The following is a 25,403-nucleotide window of genomic DNA, read 5'->3' on the forward strand; positions in this document are numbered from 1 at the left end:
CTTGCAACATTTCACTTCTTATGTAGTATGCAAGTATCCCTGTACAAGATGGCTACATGTCCTACCACAAGGGGGGATGCCAGATGGGTATGCTGGAGAATAGGATGCACCAGTCTAACTGTGATTGTACAATGGAGAGCACCGGAAGTACATTTGAAACTACTTTGGCATAGGTTATACGGATGGGAAACTTGCAAAGCTGGGAGGATGAAATTAAGCGTTTTGCTATATTGTCTCTCGGTGTTACAGATTGTTAAAAAGGATTATGAAGGGCATGAATTAAAGTGTACTATATCTTGTGTCTAAACACCATATGGAAAACACTGAATTACAACAAAGAGGAGTAAATGGTAAAAATCTGTCCTTTTGCCAGATACTCCTTTTCCAGAAGCAGATAGTGTTCTCTTGTGTTCCACCTGCCCTTCAGCTTTCTTGTGCTCTTCTTGTCCTTCTGCTTTCTCCTCCTCAGTCTACCATCAAACAAGTAGGAGTTGCAAAAACATTCATCCCATAAAAATTTGGGAAATGTTTTTCCACAACCTTCAGATTTCGCTATCTCAAATGTTATCAGAAATTACACAAAAGCTATGTGAAACTGAACTCCATAGAAGGGTCAAACAATGCTCCCCTCAGGATTAAGTTATGAAAATGATAATCAGATATTCTGCTTCCTAAACTAATGCACTCCAGGGGTATTCTGAGACTGCATTCTAATCACAGGCAGAATGAATTTCATAAACAGTGTCCCCCATCTAGTTTTATTCTTTCTTGCCTATAAGGCTAACTCAGTGCTCACAGTGGAAGAACACAATGTAGCACACCAACAGATTCTGCACTGCTTTTGCTTGTAAGTGCTTATAAAGCTGATTAAATTAGCTCATCAATACAGGATGCCTCTGTTGCTTCAACTATTTTTAAACAAGTAGAACCCAGGGGAATGTTTTAATTTTGTTACATAAGCTTAGTTTGGTTTTTCTGCTACCAAAGCATCAAAACTTTGAGTAGGAAAGGCACTGATTGGGTTCATACAACAGCCCATACTCAAGGCTCAGCTGTGGGTTCCTGTGTTGCATATACCCAGTTGTGCTAAGAAACCAGTGTCTGTTAGCTATGTACAACCCAGAAAGCGATGCCATGGCTTGTTGGGTTGTGAACTGTGGGTTTATGATTAACAAACCATGGTTTGCTTGCACACTCAGGTTCACACAATAACCCACATTGCAAGAAGAATCCATGAATCAATTGCAGCCCACATTCAACCTTGAGTATGGATTATGTTGTGCGAGTTAATTCAAGTTAAGCAAGGCCACTCTATGATGAACCAATTAAAATATACTAAGTGCTTCCCAAAGCCAAACAAGTGCTATTAAGCATATATGGAAAATGTTAACATGATACACACTTGTTTCATTCCTTTCCAGAGGCTCCTCAAGGCTCTGGAACTCCTTTTTCAAGGGAGGCGCCTCTTATCTACAGTTCAGCAGCCCTCTGAAGAACGGCGAAAGCCTTCCTCTGTATAAGGCGTTTCGGGGTCATTAATGAATTTGTGCCTCTGAACTGTACTGCATTTATCACCAGCAATGTCTTACCATTTTAAAGGCTGCCTTGTATTGTTTGAATTCTGTTGCCTTTTCTAATTCATCATTAATAGCCTTGAGCTTTTAAAGGAAAGATGGGATATACATGTTTTGAAGAGATTAATGTGCAGATTACCATGAAATATACAATTGAACTATGAACTACAGAAAATGCATTCACATGTCTTACTCCACAAGACATGAAGTAGACTTATGTGCTTGTTTTCAATGCATGTATCTCAATTTCTTCGAGATGAGATTTCTTTTGGAATATTGCCATCTTATTCAGGCTCCAAGTTCAGTACAATAGAAAGCTTGTAATATTAACCAAATTGCTATTCAAATTGGAAAATAAGTATAAAAAACCAAATGTCTGAACATTTTGAAGTCATCTTATTCTGCTGCTGTTCCTTTAAAATTTTGTCCACTCTCCACAAACCCTGACCAATTAATAGTGTTCTTGGATGAAAAATAAAGAACGAGAGTACACCAACATGCAAAATGATGTCTCGAATGCACTTCAAACTGCTCTAAAATACTGATTCCTAAAGTGGTTGGGTAAAATAATTAGGGCACAATATCAGAATTGCAGCTTCATAGGAAACCACCCACATGATTTCATTAGTTAAAGGCTTTGGTTTGTGCTTCTTTAAAATAAAATGTTACAAAATAAATGCCACAGTTCTATACAAAGTAGTTGTAGCTTGACAGGAAAATACCAAGCTGTAGCTTACAATCAAACATGATGTATAAGAGAAAGTTAGTTGCGTACTGAAAGCCAACAACTTCCACCACATTTCTACCACACAGCAAGGAAAGAAAGCTAATAATTGGTGACAGTGCAGACAGACCGACACGGCTTATGCCTGATAGAATTTTTATTATTATTATTGGACAGATGAACTAAAATAAGCCAACAATATAATTATATGCCAACAGCCATCTCTCTAGCACAGGTGGCAACAGACTTGTGTGTCCCTTTCCATCCTGTTCCACACCCCCAGTTCAATATAAAATAAATGGTCATGGCTTTTATCATTGGATTTGGACTTGATTCTCACTACTTCAGTTCTGATATTTGTGTCTGGGAAAGGAGATGTGGAGCTGGGCAAAGAAACGGGGAGAAATAAGCAAAAACACATTTGTGGATGCTCAAGATCCACAGGCAGGTATCCTCTATCCACCAGGTAGACTAGAGATCCACATCCATTAAATGAGCTGGAATCCTTATTGCTACTCCAGTTGAACCAAAACTCTGCTTCCCATTACAGGCCGCAAAGAGCTGGATGCAAATGGTCTGGATAGAAGGGGAAAGAAAAGGGTCAATTTAAGTAAAAGCAAAGACAAACCTCAATGCCCCTCCCAACAAAGCAACAAAATATCTGCATCTTAAGCCACTCCACAAATTAAAGTCACTTCTTATATTTTAAAAATGGCAGTACCACCATTCTAGAGAGAGACAGAAAGGTAGAAAAGGTCTTGCATTCAAAGACTCCCCCCAAGGGGGAGAGAAGTGGGCCATGAAAAAAACAAACTCAAAAGCAATAGCCCAACTCAAAAATGTGGTTCTTCGCTAAAAACAGCACTCATCATCCATGACAAAAAGGAAGAGGGGAGAAAGGGGAGGAGGAAAAAAATAAAATAGAACTGGTGCAACTTCTCGCCAAAGATGATGCATTTAACAAAAGCGCCATACAGTCCCATATGTCTACATGTCCTGTGGTGGCAGCATAATTGCTTAAACTGTCATGGCTGTGTATGTCTGTATATACATACATATACATATGCACATATACATACACATACACACAGAGAATATAGAGTATTTTTTAAAAAAATGTTAGCATTAGTTTTGCTCCTGTTGGGAAAACTCATCTCTCCTTCACATGGTTCTGTGCTCCTGCGCTGCTGCTGCTGCTGCTGCCACTGCCACTCCCGCCGCTGCCGTTGCCGCTGCCATTGCTGCTGCCGCTGCTCCCGCTGCTGCTGCAGAGGACCTCTGTGAGGTCGTCCATTATGGTGGTTTCTTTAGGGTCCACCAGGTTGAACTCCCTGATGAATAGGATGAAGTGTATGTAGAGCGTGTTCAAATGTCCATGCAGCTCCAGTGCCAATGTTTCCTTGAAGTGTGACGAATAGATGTGGGCCAGCACATGGAACAGGTACTTGCAAATCTTCTTCACTAGAGACTCAAAAGAGTTAGGGAATTCCTTGCCTGCCATGAGAGAGTGTGACATGATGGAGAGAAGGCAAATGAAACAATTTAAGTGCAGTGAAACTCCTGAAATGCTTTAGCCATAAAGTAACATTTGCTCAAGCCAGATGCTCACTGTGTTGAATTATTCCTTTTCCTGTTCCATCTGGTGCACCTCAAATTAATAAGGCTGCAAAAGTCTTTGTTATGGCCAAATTATGACTGACTCGTTTTGGGGGAGACCCATATTTCACTTTCAGCCCCCTATCTATGCATGAACAATCCACAAGTTTCACCAAACTCTTTAATTCTGGTTTTGACTGCATTGTACTGGAGCTAGCTTTTGTCACAACAAAAACAATTATGTACCCAAAGGGAATTGTACAGGTACAGGCCCATCTGCACGTTTGTGTATTTTGGTAAGGATCAAAACCGCTGAACAAGCAGCATATGCAGTATCCTACACAGCACCTACACAAGTGGAAAACTTCTAGCACGATGGGAACTACTGGTTTCTAAAACAACGGAAAACAAGAGGCAATGCTCATTTCTGTAATGAGATAAGCCACTGTAACTTGTTCTGAAAATAAGAGTTTCTACATCTTTACATGCTTATTTCAGGATCCATTACTTGCTTGTTGTGTTACTGGGTCTGTTCTTCTAAGCAGTCAAGCAGTGGTAGCATAAACTGCTGATTATTTATATGCCAAAGCTTTGGCTGAGTTTTTTTTCTGGGAGACCACGTACCGTATTTTGTGGGGAAGACATCCTCATCTGTCACTAGCTTCTGCACTGAACTCATGACGAAGTCAACATATTGAGGGGCAGTACACTTGATCTTCTTTCCCCGCTCATCATACCAGTAGTATTGTCTGTGGAGAAAAGTGTCAACAGGGTAATATCTGTTCTGGATGTTTAGTTCCATGTAAAGCTCTAATCCTACTGTTCACTGAAACTGATGGTTCCACTGCAGCACCAGTAGCTGACCTGAGTTTAAGTGTTAAGGCTGAACTCACTTGTAATTTGTAAGGCAGCTCCATGATCCCTCATAAGGGCACTTGTACTTCTTCAGCAAGCAGATACTCAACAGGGTTGGCAACAGGACAGCACACTATAAGGCTGTACCTGGTTTCCAGCCACCCTTGTGGTATTCCAACAATAATAGAAGGCCCACTTGCAGCAGCATGGAATGCTGCTTTACTTGTGATGGCAGAGACTATTACCACAACTAAGAACTACACTTTCAGCCATCATGGTCATAAAAAATACTGATGAGAGCAACTACTGATTTGAAAGTCTGCCATGTGAAAAAACAAATAAATCCTTTGAGGCTACTTAGAATTTTTAGATGTGCAATATGCAACAGAAATAGAAGTAAGTCCTTTACATGCCACTATTTTGCTCCTTCCTTTGTTAGCAGATGGGAATATTAACTGCCTGTAATTCTAGGCACCAGTTTAAATGTATCTATCCAATGAATTCCACACTCAACTGTGCTACCCCCAGTTAACTATATGGAAGCAAAACTGTATATATGTTATTGAAGAATCCCAATTGTTCTCCTGGGTCTTGAGGCAGCTTAGGGTATATATATGAACTTTCAAGTGGAATTCTGCATTACAGAAAAATTACCCATTTCATGATGTGGAGCCACTTAAGTGTCATGACTTCTTGTTTACATTTCCTCTAAAATGCCTGTGCAAGTGGGAAGGCCTCAAGCTAATACCAAGAAAATTGTAGTGCTGCTGTAAATAAGGGCTCTTTGGGAAAAGCATAGTTAGGGCATCATTGCAGAAAACCCCTCCTCTTTATACAAACATAATGCACCCCTGCAAAAGACAGTATTTAGGAAGGGCCTTGATTTGATTTTTTTTTTAAATTAGTTGCACTATGTGGAGTCACATTATCTCCTTTTCATGAAAAGGCTTGAAATCCTTGCTTCCAGCTTAGCCAATGGCAGACTGTGCTCTCATATTCAGACTTAATAATATCTGACAGAGATACTAAGTATGACCACACAACTGAATATCTAGAGTTCCCAGATCCTGGTATTAATACGGATGGCTAGGAGTACACACAGTACAAAGTTAACTTCATGTAATAACATCAGCTGTCAGGAGATGGCAATAAAGCAACAGCCTGTTTTAGCAGCTTACTCAAGGTCAGACACTCACAGCTGATGCAAAGCCCCAAACTGAGTCAGGGCCATACTAGACTTGATGTTTTTTTCCATGTAATGTGTACTCCTTTAATGGCAGTAGCTGGAGGAGGGGGAAAAGATGCATTTAACTTCATGTCCTATGCAGTGTAATCCAGCCAAGATGTTTCAAGTTGCAGTGATGTGGCTTCATGCTGGGCCTCAGAATTGAGAGAGGCAGTTACCAGCAAACTGCTGTGATAAGGTCATTTAAAAATGCTAATAAAATTGCTCGTATTCTTTCTGATTTTGTCACCAGATTGAGAACAGGCTTTCAGATGGTGAGGTTGCTGCTTGTCCAGTTTCAGTGCATGAATTACACTTTGTCCAACCTGAGGAAATGGACAAGTTGCTTGAAGATGTAAAGCCAGTCACTTTTTGCTGTCTAAACATGCACAGGATTTCACCTAAACACATTCATTCTGCACTATTTACAAGATTTGTTTCTGCTCTTACTTTTGATGGTGTGATGTTTTAAAATTTTAATATTGTTTTCAAAGTCTCTAATTGCTAAACCTTGGGAGGGGGGATTTTTTGGCCTGAAAGACCATTCACAAATTTATAAATAAAATATACCAGAAATATGCACGTGGGTTTATACTTTCCTTGATTGTTTGGGAGGATACATACAACCAAGTTTCCTTGTGCCCAACTGAACTAGGCATGGCTCTTATTTACGTTTCTCAGTATCTCACTAAATTCTATTGGAAGCATATTTCCAGTTTCCATAAATGGACATTTTAATGTCTGCTAGGAGCAGTGCTCACAAGCTATATATCGCAATTTTCAGCCATTTCTATCATATCATTATCTATCAAATAATCAAGGAGTTAAATTTGTTCCTTTACATGATTCTTGCATTTAGAATAAGAAATCCCAGATGGCATTATCACAAACAAATTAAGCTTTGCCTCTAACAATGGGTGGTTTTCAATCTATTTTTGTACTGAAGTAACATGAGTTACCAGTCTTCATTAGAACTAATGCATGAGTCCTACATATCCGTTTGAGATTTGAGGTTTCGTAATAATAAGTGCCTTGGCTTCACAGTGTTATTGTCTAAAATAAAGGAAAGTAACTTTACCCTTGTTCTACGGGAAACAAACTGAAATACAAATAAGCATTTATGAAAGCCAACCATGTAAAATAAAAGTAACGCATACTTTGGCTCCTCTAGAGTCATTAAAAAATACATCCTTCAACCCATGTCTGCCAGCATCAATGAGTCACAGAGGAAGCCATAAAATAAGACTCGGCTGTATTTTTCCAAAGAGGCTAAGTTTCCTTCCTAACTTCAAGACTATTCTCCTTTTGCATAACAATTTGGAATCCAACAGGTAGACAGAAGTATCCTTGCCTACAGACTTCACTTTATCTGACATTGCTCAGCCAAATAACTTTCAGGACAGGATTAGAAGGGATTATTACAATAGTCTCAGTCTTTCTTCTGCCTCACTACAAAGCTTATTTTCTCAACTATCCCAGACAAGAGTAAACATGAATGACTATCCTAACATTAGCCCACTATTCATGTTTTGAGCGTGAAAATACCCTACACTAATTGGGGCAGCAGAAGTACTGAAAAAGAAGAAACTCTAGCTGCATATCATTCTTTGGGTCAATGTAAATCAAAACCATGAAGTTACAAAATGCATAGATTAAGACACTATAGAATAATGCTTTGAAAGTTGTGCACATCTATACTGACCATACATGCTAAAGGAAAATAAGCACTCTCTAGTTTCAAAGCCCAACAGAGTAGAAAGGACAGACATTACCGGAAACTTCAATACAACATTTCACTGTCAAATCCTGATGAGCTGAAATCGCAACCTATGAATTCAGGGCTGCATGTCCTGTTTGCTTGGCTCCTAAAGCTGTCCCTGACATCAGATATTGCAGTTTAGAACCAAACCTGTTCTGGCCAGGGTTTCAAGATCACATTCTTTACCTAATGAATAGGGCCACACATTTTCCATTGTACCAGGCAGCCTAGCTTTTCTGGACCTCACTGAGCAATCCTTGGTCACTTCTCCTTTTCTGCTATCTAAGCTTTACTTGGCATGCCTCCCCCTTTGCTTTAAAACAGGAAATTATACTTTGTAGGATAAGCCAGGCTGAAAGGGCTAAGGTGCTTACAGAAATTAGGCTAGTACTAACCATGCACATATGGAAAAGAGGTTGTCTAGAAGAAAATATAGTGCAATACTATGCTGGTCAAATGTTTCTCTTGATCCTTAAGCTTTGTGTACTTTGAGCACAGCCATTTTCAGAAGCAGGGACAGAATCTAAGAGGTAGTATATGGAAACCACAGTACTCACTTGTTCAGCTTAGTGTAATCAAAGCCCAAGCTTTAGGTTGTTCTGAGGTTTTGCATAGCATACCTTTGCAACAGTCACTCAGAGAAGAGATTGAATTCCAGATGAAAACATTCCGAAAGTTCAAGAGGCCAAAGAAAAATATGACTGCTGTCTGGTCTAGGCAGCATAACAAGAAAGTCTTGCTTTGGACAAATTGCAGGAGGAGTGCCCATTTTAGCAAGAAGGAAACAAAAGAAGAGCTCAAAGTAAGAAGCTTGATTTGCTGGCTGTTCATGTGCCTGAATGACCAAAAGTCTAGCACTTCTCAAAACTGCTGCCATGAATGGACTACCTTGTGGGCAAAGTTCACCAATAGAACGCTTTTGTTAGATTTGGCCATATTTGCAAAGATAAGATTTTAAAAAAGGGTCACAAAGACAGGTGGGTCTTATAAAAATACCTGCTCACCAAATCACTCACCACTACAGTACCAGGGACCCCCAACACAACAAAGCTAAATAGCCAGCAACTACAGTAGGCATTACTGACATCAGCCATGTTGCCACTCAGGGTTGAAGCCTGAAATGGATACGGCAAAGGCAAAAGCAGCTGCTGCAGTAATACTGATTTGGTGCCAAGGTGCAGCCAGTTGTGAGAGATGCATGTTCTTAAAGAAGCCAAAACAAACAGTGTGTGGGGGAAGCTGTCCAGTCTGAGCAAGAAGGACAGACAAATACATAAATGCCTTCCAGTTCCTATATACTTTGCTTACACAGAAGCACCTGGCTAGCAGGACTGCACACAAATGGGGATCACCCAAGCAAAGCTGCAGTTTGCAGACATAGTTGTTCATCTGTTCCAGAACACACAGAAAATGACTACTGTGTTTAGGTTGATCATAACAATTTAACAGGATTTCACCCAGATGCTGTTTTAATTCTTGCTATCCCCAAACAGCTGTAATTTTACTTTTCCAGAGAACTGAAAAAAATTACATGGAAATGACATGCCATAATACTCATGGATTTCTGTCCTTAATTAGGACTTGAACAGATAGCACTAAAATTATCCTATTGTTTTCCTTTCCATAACCTTCCAACAGCTTTCCTGCATTCTGTTCTTGGCTAATGTTTAGCCTGTTCCTAAAATTTAGGGCACTTAACAGCTTTCTTAATTTGTAAACCACCCAGAAATCTTCAGTTGTGGGGCAGTAAGTAAGTAAGTAAAGGCATGAAAAGAAGCAGTTATTCATTGTTCCATGGTAGAATTAAGACTAACCCTCTCACAAACCCCCAGAACTTCTTAAGCAATGCAACAGCCTGGGTACACATAATCCCTTCCCAAGTATCTTCTTAGAAAATTTCCATGTCCCTAACACAGGAACAGGATAGCTACAGTAACCAGCACATCCTGGTCTGCTGTCTTTTATATGCAGTACATCAGATCTGTGCAACATACTATACAACTCCATATACAAGGTATTTTACTATAAGAAATTCTGTGCAAGCAACACACAGCACTGCACAAACTGGTGTACTGTGGCTGGCTGGGCACAGCCTTGGACAAGGGGTGGCTGTGATTCAGATCCCTGTTCAGTTGTGCAACTGAGCAACTGGCTCAGAAATCTCTCTCTACCTAAGTCAGAGTCCATGTGATTGGGAGGATATAATGGGAGCCACCCAGAGGTGCTTGGAAGACAATGGGCTGTAAATGAATAAGCAATTAATTCTGTGGTTCACTAAATGTAGCATGACATGCATGCAATGAAACAGACACGATTACATGGAATGGAATCAGCTAAATTGAATTTCCTACACAGGCAAACACTGCGAGAATCCTCCCCAAACTCTTCCGGTTTTTGTTCTACTGCATTTCTGAACCACAGTCTGCAGGAGCACATGGTTGAGACACTGTCAAATGCATTCTGGATGTTGCATTTCAGAGCTTTAAAATTCTGGAGTAAGGTAGCTATTTCTTCATTCAAATTATTATTTTCCAGATGTTTTCATCCTTTAAAATCATGGAAGTCAACCTTGAGTTGGAAGTGCTACAGTCTAGATACAGAATTATTATAATGTTTATAGCAACTGGGCCAGACCAGCACTGCACTTACGGTAAGTGCTACTTCTTGCTATGCATGACTGACTGACTGAAGTGATGCCTCTGGTTCAGCATTCCACTGGTTTGTTTGTCATGCCATTACCTTCTTGAACTCTGAGATATTAGAGTGAAATCTGGTACACATATTCAGGACAATATTCTAAGTTTTGGATAACCCCTGCTTTAAAAAAAAAACTACATGAAAGTTCAAAATCCCTTTCAGGCATTTGCCCAAATGCATAAGGACTTTAAAAGTGAGTAGATTGATAGCACCTTTTATGCTGGTTCTGCCCCTGCTCAGCTGAATCAGTAAGGTCTGAAAGGAAGTTCTCCTCACAATCATTTGAGAAAAGCAGGTTGCTTACCTGTAACTGATGTTCTTTGAGTGGCCATCTGTGCATTCACACATATGGGTGCTGCGCCTGTGCAGTGCCTAGGCCAGAAAGATCGAAAGCTAACGGTTTTGGCGGGAAAAACTCTGCTCCCCTCCCCCTCGGTAGTATATATAGAGCGGAGTGTCCGCCATTTTCTCCAGTCTTTGGAGACTGAACGCTCGCCACCTTACGGAAGAAGATGGCATAACAACTCATCAGGTACCGCTGCGGTCACCCACGGTACCGATGACACAGTAAAATATGAGGTACCGATGCAGTATCATACGGTACCGAGAAAAGATCACTCACCAACACCGAGCGGGGCTGGTGGGTGGGTTGCATGAATGCACAGATGGCCACTCGAAGAACATCAGTTACAAGTAAGCAACCTGCTTTTCTTCGTCGTGGCCTCTGTGCATCACACATATGGGTGAATAGCAAGCTTAGCAGAGATGGTGGTGGGTGGTGTCGTCATTGGAGAACGGCTGAAAGAACAGCCCTTCCGAAGGAACAGTCTCTTCTGGCACGCACATCCAGGCAATAGTGCTTTGCAAAAGTACACGGAGTAGCCCAAGTCACGGCCTTGCAGACCTCCTGGATCGGGACACCCGCAGCAAACGCGGAGGAAGCCGCCACCGCTCTAGTGGAATGACCTCTTGGAACAACAGGTAAGTCCATCTTTGCAAGCTGGCACGCTAACGAAATGATTTGAACAATCCACTTCGACAGTCTCTGAGATGAAACAGGTGATTCTTGGTCCTGTAGAGAGTACTTTATGAAAAGTCTATTAGAGCGTCTGAGAGACTCTGTGCGTGATCTATAGAAAGCCAAGCAGCGTCGTACATCCAAGGTATGTAAGGACCTCTCGATCGGGTTTGACGGGGATGGGAAGAAGGCAGGCAACACAATCTCTTGATTCAGGTGGAATGACATGGCAACTTTAAGCAAAAAAGACGGATCCATCCGCAGAACCACCTTTTCCTTATGGAAGTTGAGATAAGGCGGGTCAATTCGAAGAACACAAAGTTCACTGGCTCTACGAGCTGATGTAACTGCAACAAGGAAGGCCATCTTCCAAGACACGAGACGAATATCAACAGTCGCTAGGGGCTCAAACGGTGGTCTTGTAAGTGCCAGAAGGACAACCGAAAGACTCCATGTGGGCATAACCGGTCGAATGAAAGGATGAAGATTTTGCAGTCTGCCACTATACTGTCGGATGTGAGCTGTATCACTTGATGGTGAACAACTTCCTCGAAGGACCAAAGTGCCTTGAAAATTGCTAGAAGCTCACGGTAATTTATGTGACTCAATGACTCTTGCCAGTTCCACATGCCTTGGGATCGAAGCCCTGCGCATACCGCACCCCACCTGACCAGCGAAGCATCAGTATATAGGGTCAGCATCGGGTGAGGGGTGATGAAGGGGGTCCCCACGTTTAAATTGGCTGGGGTCGCCCACCAAGTCAATGTTTGTACAACAGCGCGGGGCATACGAAGTGGTTTGTCGGGCAAATCTCTTTGTGGATGAAAGTTCTTGTTGAACCAAAGTTGAAGAAGACAGAACTTCAACCTGGCATGTGGTACAATGGTGACTGTGGCAGCCATATGACCCAAAAGTCTCTGGATTGAGAGCGCTGTAACTACGTTGTTCTGTTGGATCCGAGAAATACAGAAGCGGAGGCTGTCCTGACGAGCTGGAGGGAGGAACGCCCTCGCTACTGTGGAATCGAGACGAGCTCCGATGAAGTCTATCACCTGTGTAGGGACAAGGGATGATTTTTCACGGTTAATACCAAGTCCAAGATTGTCCAACAGTGTGCAAGTAACCTCGACAGCTGACAGTAGGCTTTCATGGGTCTGGGAAACTATAAGCCAGTCATCCAGGTAAGGGTAAACCTGGATGCCTTGAAGTTGTAGATGAGCACACACTGGTGCCATACATTTCGTAAAGACCCTTGGAACCGTGGCCAAACCGAATGGGAGGACATTGAATTTGTATATGTCGGACCCGATGGTGAAACACAGAAGACGCCTATGACTTGGATGGATCGAAATATGGAAATCGGCATCCTTTAAATCAGGCGAGGCGAACCAATCCTCTCTCCTCAGCAGCGGAAGGATATTTTGAAGGGTAGTCATCTGAAAATTCTTTAGGTTGGTAAATTTGTTGATATTTCAGAGGTCCAAGATCAGACGAAGACCACCATCCCATTTCGGGACCGTAAAATACCTAGAATAGAATCCGTGGAGCCCCTCGGAGCTGGAAATCCGTCAAATCGCACCCTTATGAAGCAGTTGGTGTACTTCGTCCACTAGCACTGGAGAGCGTGGTGTAAATCGAATCAGGCTTGACGAAGGAACGGTATCAAATTCTATTCTGTATCCGAGCTGAATAATAGACAGGACCCACCGATCAGATGTGATGGACTCCTAAATGGGGAGTCGGCCTTGCAGCTGTTTCCCAAAAGGGAGGGGGAAAGGTGGGTATGGAGGTGGAGGAGAGGTTTGCCCATCCCATCAGCGTTGATGCTTCTCCGTATCGAAACGTCGGCGGTTCTGTGGGAAACGCTGATGGGGTTGTTGCCTTCTGTGGTGCGGCCATTGTTGGTACTGTCTCTGCGGCGCCTGGTAGTGGTAGGATGGGCGCGACCATGACCACTTACATTTCTGTTGTCCAGGCAATTCCATCCAGCTTGCCGTCATCCGGGATTCATGGATGGACTTGAGCTTATGATCAGTGCGCGAATGAAAGAGCCCAGAGCCGGCAAAGGGCATTTCTTCGCTTCATCTCGTCAGGAAAATTGCAGTTCCGCAACCAGGAATGCCTTCGCGGTGAAACTGCCCCTACGAGAGCCCTTGAATCCGTATCCACATGGTGGCGTGCTGTGGATAATTGCTGTATAGTGACTTGCATACCCTCTTTAATGAAAGTCCTAGCCAGATCCTGTTGTTGCTCGGGCAGGGGAGCGACGATGTTATTCAGCCTTGGCATAACAAAGAATTGATACCTGGCCAGGGTGGCTTCATAGTTAGACATGTGAAGCCCAAGTCCTGCAGCTGCATAGTCCTTGCGAGCCAGGGTATCAATCTTGCAGCCCTCCTTGTCTCTGGGGGTGGTATGTCCTCTGGCTTCCCTGCCCTGGGATGATTCAGCCACCACAGAGTTCGGCTTAGGGTGATGGAGTAAAAAGAGTATATCGCTTTCCCCAACTCAATACATAGATTCATATCTTCTTACTGTGGACTGAGTCTGCGAAGGCAAGTCCCAAGGTTGCGTCATTGCCTGCCGCAAAGTTGTAATAAGTGGTAAGACAATTGCAGGGGATTGCTCTCCCCTGACAATGTCGTAGAACTTGTCAGTGCTCGGATCTGGCTGGTGTTGCGCCTCGATCTCGAGCGACCGAACAAGTCTAGACATGAGCTCCCCGACCGAGATGTGGGGCTCTTCAGGCGATGATGGTCCCTGAGATGTAATAAGGGCATCCGGGGAGGTGGAATCTGCATCCGAGTCGGAGTAGGGCCCGAGGTGATATGGCTCTGATGAGGAAGTCCCTGGTGAAGTGGGACGTTCGGGTTCGACCCGCCTAGAGGTGGATGGCATATCCTCATGGGCGGACGGTGAGGAACGGTCCTGTGGGTGAGGACGAAATCCAAAGGAGTGGTAGTCCAGCCGGGACCGAGGTGGTGATGATGTTGGAGATTGGTCTCGGGCTCTCGCCATGGGCATAGGAGTCGGAGAACGAGCCCTAGGAGGATTCAACGAGCCTTGAATCTCCCCATCGGATATCGACTCGCAATGCAGCTCCCCAGACAATTGAGCAGGTAGGCCCTGTTGAGGAGCAGGTTGTATTGGAGACCCTGGTCGAGTAACCTGCATCGCTGCTTGAAGCAACGGTATTTATTTATTTAGAAAATTTCTATGCCGCCCCATTCACTGAAGCCTTGGGGCGGCTCACAAATATATCAGTTTTTCAAATGTATCAACACCGATGGTGTTGGTACCGAAGCTGCCGCCAGGATCGATGGTGCTGTCGAACCCGAATCCCTATGCCTCTTCTTACGGGGTAGTTTATCCACCTTATCTTTGACTTCTTATGGGCTGAAGATTGATCCGATCCTCTGTGCTTCCTCTTTTCCCGTTGTTTACGCAGGGGAGAAAGAGATTGCTGAGCCCTGGAGGGGGAATTTCCATCATCTGATGGATGCGGCTGAGGCATGGGCGGCGTGGGCGAAGGGCGTTGTCTGGGCATGCCCGAGGCAGAGGCTGGGTGTTCAGCCGATGCGGTTGAAGCAACGGCCTTGCGCTTAGCAGATGGAACATCTGCTGGCCTGGGCTTTACTGCAGGCTGATCTGATTGCATCAGCGCTTGGTCCCATAGGAGTTTTCGCAATCGATTCTCCCTATTTTTTCACGCTTGCTTAGTAAAAGCAAGGCAATGGCGGCATTTATCCGTCCTGTGCCCCTCGCCGAGGCAAAGGAGGCACAGGTCATGAGGGTCCGCCAGGGACATTTTGGACCCACATTCCGCACATTTGCGGAAGGCCGTCCGCTGCGCCATTGCAGAAACAGAAGAATTAGAATATAGGAAAGAGGGAAAAGTAATATTTTTGGGGTTTGTTTGTTTTTTTTTATAGGAACGAAGAGAAAAAGAAAGATAAAGCTATACCAAGGGAATAATAACTTGGAATAAGAGCAAGAATGTTAGAACAATAGAAACAACGAACAAATACTGAGTCGAGCAAGAGACGAACAGGCACAAGGCACAGCGAAGACTGGAGAAAATGGCGGACACTCCACTCTATATATACTGCCAAGGGGGAGGGGAGTTTTTCCCGCCAAAACCGTTAGCTTTCAATCTTTCTGGCCTAGGCACTGCGCAGGCGCAGCACCCATGTGTGTGAATGCACAGAGGCCACGATGAAGAACTTCCTTTCAGACCTTACTGATCTGAACTCTTAGAACTCTTGGGGTGCACAGTCATGTTGAGAGCATGACTTGTCTTCAAGCAAATCCAAGAAGAACTCCATGCTGACTTAACACAGCAAAAACTGAACTGTGGGAGTAGGGCCAGCACATCAGGAGATGTAGGGGGCAGAGCTGGCATGCAGGGTACCATTCCTCTATCCATGTTAAGCCCTCACACATTTAAGCAAACATCAGAACAGAGCTATGGAGTACAGCACAATATCTGGCTTTACAACTGAGAGCACAAAGCAGTGTAACAAAACCATTTACACAGTCAATTCCTGCCTGCATTTTCGAAAGCATGTAGTGTGTATGTAAAATATACTGTGGCGAAGTGTGCACCTTTGAGACAGCCTCATGTTCAAACACAACTCAGTTTTCAAAAGGTCCAGGAATGAGCGAGGTCCCTCAAACATCATGCTTTACTATTTTCAGCAGGTATTGCAATGGCAAGTGTCACATATGCTTTTAAAAGGTTAAGTACATACCAGGAGAATCAGGCCATTACACAGGTGAGCTAGGAATTCTTCCATGTTTTGGCCCTCTAGATACCTTACTAGCACATACTGAATATTTGCAGGAGGGGATGAATAGTACCAAAGAGATCCTGTATACATGTCTTGGGCCATCTGGTTGAAGCCATGGTTGACAGATCTGCAAATCATTGTACATGTGTGTTTTGGCAGTCTTGACTCATGGTGTTTAGTCTGCTTTAATGAGAAGCTGCAGTGCCTTACAGACACCATATTGTAACTTTTGCTTGCTGTTCTTGTGTCAAGTGACTCAGCGATCATAACTTTTGTGAGATTTAAACAACCCTTGCATAACTAAAACTGACCACAGGTTATGCAAGGTTTGTTTAACTTGTTTGTCACCAGGTTCATATAACATGATAACTCCCCAAGCAGGAGCTGGCTATTCAAACTGGCAGGCACCATCACCCCTCAAAAGGCCCATCCTCACCATGGGTTAAGCAGCCCAACAGCAGATGCTCTGTGAATAGACCAACTTAATGGAGGCAGTGAGCCAGGAGTGGGGATAGAGGGTGAATTGTGTGTTGGCACAGCAGAGCAATATATCAAGATTTGATGAAAATGATAAAACGAGTGTGGTTATTGTGGAGTCTACAAAACTGACAAAATCTGCATAGGAGAAAGGAGAGTAAGAAACTCGCTTTCATGAAAGCCACTGGGTCAAGGAGTAGGAAGAAGAACATGGGGAACCTGGACTGTGTACAATGCTGAAGGAGAGAAGATAATCAGAGAGAGGGAATTCCACTGTAGAGAGGTCAGACACAGAGTAATTTTTGGAGAAGACAAGATCAAGTGAATGCCTAAGGCAGTGCATGGGGCAACGATCAAAGGAGTCAGTCCAGAGGCAATGATCAAAGAAAGACACAAGGAAGGGGAGACAGGAAGCAGGATTATCAACATGAATGTTGAAATCACCAAAGAGCAGAATGGAGTTATTGTTCAAGAGGAAGGAGGAGAGTCAAGCATCAAGGTCTGAAATGAAGCCTAAGAAGGAGCTGGAAGACAGTATGGAACAGCAGCACAAAGACATAAGGGAGAATATAGAGAAATTCATAGAATGAATTTCAAGTGATAGAAAAGCACTGAAATGGGCAGTTGGGGAGAAGGGGAAGAGGAAGGCAGGGGATAGAATGGGCATCATTTGCAGGGAAGGCCTCCACCACTATGGAGTTGAGCAGCATGCCAATCAGCGATGCGACTGCATGTGCGGTCAGAAAGGAACTGGGGGGCTGGGCAGGAAACCCCCCCCCTCCCTTATCCAGGGACCCAGAAGGGTTGGACTGGGGCTCCCGGCCACTCTGTGAAGCTGAGCTGTCAAAGTTTTTCCTTCAATCCAGGCCTTGCACTGTGAGGCAAGGTCCATGTATGTGATGGGCAGAAACCATGAAGAAGAAAGAGTTATTTTCCAGGAGGAGGGCTGGAACTATGGCAGTGTTAGAATGGTGAGGTTAGTTTTAGTTTTCGGTGAAGACAAGTGGCTGGAAGGATCACAAAGGGAAAATAATTTGTGGGGCTTTTTAGAAAAGCCTTTTCCTGTGCTCTGTCAGTCCCATACCAATACCATTCTTAGGGTTGTATCCTTAACTTCAAATGAAATGTCACTATATAGTAAGTTATGCAGAAGCACAGACAGTTCTGTTCTAGCCCTTTGAACCAACAATTCTCCTTTAAGAAAGCTAATGCTTTCTGCCATGCAGAAGGCACATTAATTACCCTCTACTTGTCCCTAGAAATGTTATGTCTAGCTACAAATTAGCAGCATGTCTAGAAATTGTGTAAGACTCATTTGGGTATTAAAGTTCTTAGACTTTATTAAGATTCTAGGATGTCCAAGACCATTCAGAAGTATTGCGGTATATTCACCCTATGAATTTTGAGCAAGCAGTGTTCTCTTCTTCCAAGGGTATGATAAAGCAACACTGCTCCCTTTCATTTTCAACAGTTCACTACTTTTAAAAAAGGTGCTCAACCTAGTGAAAACTTCAGGAGTAATTTTTTTTACTTCCTGAGAAACTGCCAACTTGCCTTCACAACACGTCAGTGCTTTAGCAGCTACTCAAGGTGGACGGTGTCTGCAGAAGGGCCTGGTGACTGGCTCTTATGCTGGTAAAGAAAATTCCCTCAGCCAGGGCACCTCAAAGGTGCCCCTTTGTTCTTCCATGCTGTTATTCATGGCAATTGAGTAACATACCCAAGATGCAAAACTCTGTTCCAGACAACTAGAACTGCTGGCCTGGGAGAAAAACGAAGATGTTATTTTTTTTCCCCCCAGGATGTTGGTTGTGCAGAAGAATTTTGAAATGAGGCCATTAATGAGATTCACAAGCTGGAGGCAGCAAATCTGTATTTTAGCTGTATGGGACTCAATATAATTAGCATTTAATTTTCAGGGACCTGTTGTGCGACAGATTAGAGCAAGTCGTAACGCTGTCCTTATTTTTCCTTCTGCAACTGCTATTTTAAAATGTTTTGCTGATACTGGATTTAATTTTGGACTGCTTGTTTGCTTACTTCTTTTCAACAAATCCACTACCTCTGCTACATTGTGCTGTCAAATATTAAAGTCTTGTTTTCCATCCTCACACTAGAACAGACGAACCCAGCCAAGCCATCACAACATCACAAACAAAGCCAGCACTTACGTATTGCACACTGCCATGGTCTGACATGACTCTCCTGTACAAAATTCAGAGATTGTACTATACTGTAAATTGATATGGTGGAAAAAAGTTGTTGCTGAAAGAGAAAAAAACAAAAAACAAGGTATTACTATTACTTGTTTAAAATTTTGGTACAGAAAAAGATGTCTGACCTATGCAATTATTAACTGGTTGAATGACTTGCTTGGCTAAGCTACAATATTTTTCCATCACCTAAACACAACTTTTTCTCTGAAGAATGTAATTATTGTGAAAGATGGTACATGCATCAGTAATATAAAGTATTAAGTTTATTATGCATTTCTCAATTATATACTTTGTTGATTGACTTCAGGAAACAATTGCAGGGCAAAGACAAGACAGAGCTTAGGATCTCCATACAGTTAAGTAGAATTTAGTGTTACCTCTTTAATCCAAGTTGGCAGGTGTGAACAAGAAGAAGCCAAAAAACAGCTTCATGTGCATGCTTTTGTAATGTAGCAAGAGTCAAATGCAAGTCAGGTACAGCAGCGAGATTGCCAGTCATGAGAGTGGCAAAGAAACATCTTACCGCCTCTCATTCAGCAGAACTTTTAGGGTTATCTGGGGCCTACTACATGCTGGCCCTAAGGGCATTGTAGACCAATCTGAGGCTGCTATGACATATTTGGTAGACATTTCCAGGCCAAAATCTCTTACAGGCATTGTGACTCAGACTCCCATGTTACTGCAGTTGAATCAGGTGAGCACTGCCTGGTTCAGCTTCCAGTTTCAGTTGATACAATACAAGGATCTTGGCAAAGCACTTGGACAGGTTCATGCAACCAAGTCCATGCTGGCCTCTCTTGACTTACAGAAACTAGCAGGAAGGGAACAGTCAGCATGGGCAGGGAGGTGATTATTGCCTCCTTGTGAGGGGGAGTGGTCCCAGGCTGTCTGAAAGAGATGGTGGTAAGACCACTCCAGAAGAAACCCTAAGTGGATCCACATCATCTTTAGAACTTGAGGCTGCTGGCAAATTTCCTTTCTGGGGCAAGGCCCTTGAGTGAGTGGTAGCTGCCCAGTTCCAGGCATTCCTGGTACGAGACTGATTAACTGGATCCCATTTCAGTCAGGATATAGGTTGGCTTTTGGCATAAAAATAGCCTTGGTCACCCTGTCTGATGACCTATTTCTTAGAGCTGGGAAATGTGACCCAGTTGATACTGCTGGATCTCTCAGTGGCTTTCAGAACTCTGGATCATAGCATTCTTCTGAGGCAATTGTCTGAGCTGGGAGTGAACAGCACTGTTCCTACTTGGATGGCCACCTCATGCTGGGAATGCTTGGGAAATACTGCTCAGCCTCGTGAATTCTGCAGCATGGAAGTTCCTCAGTGATTGGTCTTATCCCCCATGCTATTCAATCAATACCTACATGAAACTAGGAGTTTTGGAGTGGACTGCCATTAGCACACTATTGACATGTGGCTCAATTTCACCTTTTCACTTACATTAGGTAAGGCTGTGGGTGTGCTAAATTAATCCCTGGCTGTAACAATGGACTGGATGAGTAAACTAGTGAACTGAAGCTCAGTGCAAACAAGAGTGAGATGCTGTTAGTGAGTGGCTCTTCTGAGTGAAAAGCAGTTCAATCTGTTCTGGACACGGCTGCATTTCTCTGAAGGAGCAGGTTTATAGTTTGGGGGTTCCCCTGGTGTCATCTTTCTCACATAAGGGTCAGGTGACCTCAACAACTTACAGTGCCTTCTCTCAGGTACAACTGGTGGTACACCTACAACCCTGACTGGACAGCTAGATGGCTAACTGTCTCAGTAATCTATGCTCTGGTAACTACCAAGCTAGACTATTGCAATGTGCTAAATGTAGGGTGCCCAGAAGACTGTTCAGAGGCAGTGGCTTATGCAAAATGTGACTGCTAGATTAATATTTGGGAGCAGAATATCTGTACAGGTAATACCATGGCTGCCTGTATGTTTCTGAGCCTGATTCATAGTGCTGTCTTTACCCTATAAAGCCCTACATGGCTTGGGACCACATATGCAATGCAATGCTTCTCCTGACCTGAATCTACACAAACAAGATGAACAACAACATCTGAAGCCTTCCTTTTAATGCTACTTCCAAGGGAGGCTTGGAGGACCCCAACAAGGGAGCATGCCTTCTCAGTGGTGTCCCCCAATTACGGAATGTCCTCCTCACTAAGGTCCATCTAGCACCAACTCCATCATCCCTTCAGTGCCTGGTTAAGCCTGTCCCCTGCTTAATGGCTTATGGTGGAACATGTCAACTGTTTTAATAGGTCTAGTATGTATGCATGTATGTATGTATTTATAGGCCACCTATAATTGCCGAGGCCTTCCTAGGCACTTACAATGTACAACATACCAACAGAATATTGAAACTAGTATAGCTGTTTAAACTATTTTAAATTTTGCATACTGAAATTTTATCCTGTATTTTATAGTATCGTATGCTATATTTTATACTACATTATTTTATGCTATCCTTTTATTGCATTTGTATTTTATGCAGCATTGTAATATAATGACATTTAATGAGTTGTTGTGAACTGCTTTGGCTATTGGGCCGCATAGAAATGAAATGGAATGAAATAAATAATAACCAGGCGTGTACATTAGCATCATATTCCCCTGGTGATAAATAAGCCTAACTAGCTAGCAGTTCAAGGAACTGGTACTCACCTATATAAACCTGATCAACCACTGATTCACGTGCCTAAAGAAAAACTTCCTTTCATACTAAGATGTCCATTTAAGAGCTCAGTTGTGGTGGGCAGCTCCCCTCCCCGCTGTTGTTGCTATTTTGCTGTGGCACCGTTTGTGAAATTCCCTTCCTGAATTAGCTTTCATGAATGCACACACACACACACACACACACACACACACACACACAGAGAGAGAGGGAGGGAGGGAGGGAGGGAGGGAGGGAGCTGTTCTTTCAGGCTTTTTAAGCAATATTAGCTGATTCTGTGGTAGATTTAATGGATGTTTTATTGGTATAATGTTTTTAACTGAAAATCATCATTAAATCAGATTTATAAATCTCACAAATAAAGATGGATGGGGGGGTGTAGACAGATGAAATCAGTACCTGAGACAGACCTAGGAATTCTGAGAAAGCCAGTGTGATGCCATGTTATGAGCGTTGGACTGGGACTGGCTCAAACCCTCACTCGGTCACAAAGCTCACAGGGTGACAATGGGCCAGTCATACACTCCCAGCCTAACCTACCTCACAGGGTTCTTGTGAAGATAAAAATGAAACAGGAACCTGTAAGCTACTCAGAGTTGACTGGAGAATAAAAATGTAAATTAAGGGTTGGATCCAGATTTATGCTTGATCAGCTGCACTCATGGAAGTGAACTTCTGTCCTTCCTCCTTCACATAGCAATGGCTCCAACCTTGCAAAAATCCTACACAAAGAGTCAAGGTGAGCTGTGATGTGAATGGGAGGGGGGAATCTCCAAAAACTGGAGGCAGGACCTTCTTGCTCTCATGGAAAGCAGATCCAGTAAAATAACATCTGCCAATATCTCTCCTACATTATAAATGTTTCTTTCCAAGCTACTTCTTGCTGACAAGTTCTTTACAAACAATTCAACAATGCTAGCAGGCACGTGTGTCATCATAAGCAGCCCTGAGCCATATGCACCATTCAGAGCATCAGAGCAGACTGGCTTCAGAAACACGCTTCTCAGCGGGTGGCTAGAAGGCCATGCAGATGAAGATGTGCCTGAATAGCCAGGAGAAGCAAGCACAATTTTCCATTTTTAGGAACACAGATATTTCACTCTGAATTCGGTGCCTGGGACACCTCTAAGCACAGAGGTCTCAAAACCTTCGGGCCAATGGGCACACTGAGAACCAGGAGAATGTCATGGGCCCTCTTACCACTCTGGACAGAGATTTGTTCATTCAGAAATGGATCTCATGATGACAGAAGGCAATCTGGTGAAACTAAAATAAGTATATTTGTCAAAAACATAAGGCAGAAATAGGGTTTGAGCTCCAAAACACACTTTTGAACCCAAGTAACAATGGCACTGGAGGGCAGAAATTCATAGTACAGAATGCTAGCTTTCTAATCTGAAAAAATAATATTAATCAGAAGGAGCAAGAAACATAGTGGATGCCAAGGGAAGTGTCCACAGTCATACTGGTGTCCATGAATGGATGTTAGAGATTGCACTTCTTGTCCTATACTGAACAAAGTGTCCCCCTGTTTCCTGTAAACTATTATTTGAGGTTGTATTTCAGTTTTAACTGCCCAAGTTACAATCAAAGCTTAGTGATCCACTTTTAGAAAACTTTTCAAAAAGAAAAATTAAGTTCTTTCTAATGATCTCTAACATGTTTTGTAAACAACAAAATGGAATAAGAATTTTTAGCCTTGCTGAACACAGTACCAGAATGCAGTAACTTGCCCCTTACCAGTTCTTTTTAATTTAAAAAAATCTACCAGCAAGAAAACTAGCATATACAAGTGTTCAATTGTTAAAAATATAACATTACTTACTATTGCTAGCTAGCCACTCATTAAGGTCTATTTCCCGGGGTAACATGACTAACTCTTTGAATTCAAAGTCAGTAATCCTGGACTTCGTGTATTCTGGCTCTAAATAGAGTTTCTTTTCTTCTGGCACAGGCTTTTTACCATTTGGTTTTCCCTTGGATTTCCTGCAAAACAAAAAGGAAACAATGCCATGAATTACAATCTGAAATACAGATTACCTAAACTCACTGGACACGGAATATTTTATTTAAAGTTACATAATTCAATTTTTAATCAACAAAATGGACCTACAGTTAACATGGCCTGTGCAGGGCTCCTAAGCAAGCAAAAGGTATATGCTTCCTGGCAAGTTGCACATGGTCTGCAAATGATTTTGCATCTCTGCTGTCTTCCTGACAAACAGATCATGAAAACAGTGCATGCATGAAGCTGTTTTGTTTAAGCCCTCTTCTGCCAGATGATCGATTAATGCTACCTTCTCTAAACCATGGATGTCCACTTTAGAAGATTACAGCCTGAAATATTTAATCACCAAGAATCACCAAGGCAGTATTCTGGACCATTACAGAGAATGCCCAGGGCTTATCAATGTCAGTCATAAGAGGAACACGTTGTTGTGAAAGCTGCAATAAAGGATGATGATCTCCAGGGACATCAAAAACCCCATCCTAATGATTTTGTATCTGTTTCTACATTCTATATTACATTTTAACACACATCTCCAAGACTGATCTATTAAAAATGCAGTTAGTAAGGTCAATTTGGGAGTGGGGGTGGTGAGGATAAATGCACAAAGCTAAGTCACCCTGCATAGTCTACTGGATGTTATTACATTATTTTTGCATTATTTGCATATTATGAAGTACATTTCCACCTAATAAATGTCAGGCTTCTCATTTATAGCCTGCCTTTCCAGAGAGTTCAAGGCAGCTTATACAAGATTCTCAGGCTGTCTCCATCAAGACAGAGGCCATGTCTTGTGCTCTTCTTTTGGTCCCCATTTCATTATTCAAACACCTGATATTGTACAGCTAAAGGAATATGAAAAATCATGTACAGTTGCGTTGCTCTATTAATGTTTAAATCTGTTTCTCAAAGTGATCCAACTGATAAATCAAGTTGAAACTATGCACTGTGCGTCAAGTTAGTTGTACCGCTGTGAGTTTGCCTCTTAACAAAGAAAAGTCCAAATATGTAAGCCCCTAATAGTCTACTGACAAACTGGTCACATTCTGTATAGCAAGCCTTTAACTTCCCTGTACCTGACTAGGCAAAATATATAGAAGTGGAACAGAATAGACAAAAACACTGATTGATTGTATTTCTATACTGCCCAATAGCTGAAACTCCCTGGGCAGCTCACAACTGAAACTATAAAATAACAAACATGTTATACAGTAAACGTTTAAAATGCCAGTATGCTATTGCCAGTATGCTTTTATGAACTAAAAGCAAAACCTAACAGCAGTGCAGAGATAAAAATACAGCAACAGATTTAAAAGAGAAACTGGCAGGCTAAAACAGGGAAGGTCCTCTCCTAGTGTCAGAAAGACCCTCTCTGGGAAACTCCTTGCACAAGTGACATGCCACAAAAGGAAAGGTTCTCTTCTTAGTGGCCATCTACCTTGCTTCTTTGGGCAGCAGTTCCTGTAGAAGGGCTAACGAGGACAATCTTAGGGTCCAGGCAGGTATATATGTGTGAGGAAATTATCCTTCAGGTAACCTAGTCCCAAGCTATTTAGGATTTTGAATTGGGCCTGGACATGGACATGTGCAGTACTGGCCTAATAATGATCATATCTCCATTAAGCCAGTCTCCATTAACAGTCTTACTGCCCTGTTTTGGACCAGCTAAAATTTCTGGACCATTTTCAAAGGCAAGTCCCATGTATAATGCACAGCAGTAATCCAGGCAAGACTGGAGCATGGGAACAGTAGCTAGGCTAGCTGTTCCCAGGTAATGATGCAGATGGCATATCAGCGT

At 42.7% G+C, this 25,403-nt stretch overlaps 1 protein-coding gene across 4 annotated transcripts in view; it reads right to left on the bottom strand.

Annotated features, from left to right (window-relative positions):
* Positions 1–2,437: 2,437 nt before the first annotated feature.
* Positions 2,438–25,403, bottom strand: part of MOB2 (MOB kinase activator 2) — a 136,654-nt gene continuing 113,688 nt past the window's right edge. For all 4 annotated transcript variants that reach the window (XM_044425900.1, XM_044425901.1, XM_044425898.1 and 1 more), the window contains exons 2-5: positions 23,423–23,583; positions 18,887–18,980; positions 4,519–4,643; positions 2,438–3,792 (exon numbers count right to left, since the gene is read on the bottom strand). In XM_044425900.1, coding sequence (XP_044281835.1) covers positions 3,449–3,792; positions 4,519–4,643; positions 18,887–18,980; positions 23,423–23,583 — 724 coding nt within the window. In that variant the 3' untranslated portion in view covers positions 2,438–3,448. The remainder of the gene's footprint in view (positions 3,793–4,518; positions 4,644–18,886; positions 18,981–23,422; positions 23,584–25,403) is intronic.

The sequence above is a fragment of the Varanus komodoensis genome, unplaced genomic scaffold (genome assembly GCF_004798865.1).
Source record: "Varanus komodoensis strain SLA01 unplaced genomic scaffold, ASM479886v1 scaffold16, whole genome shotgun sequence".
Taxonomy (NCBI): domain Eukaryota; kingdom Metazoa; phylum Chordata; class Lepidosauria; order Squamata; family Varanidae; genus Varanus; species Varanus komodoensis.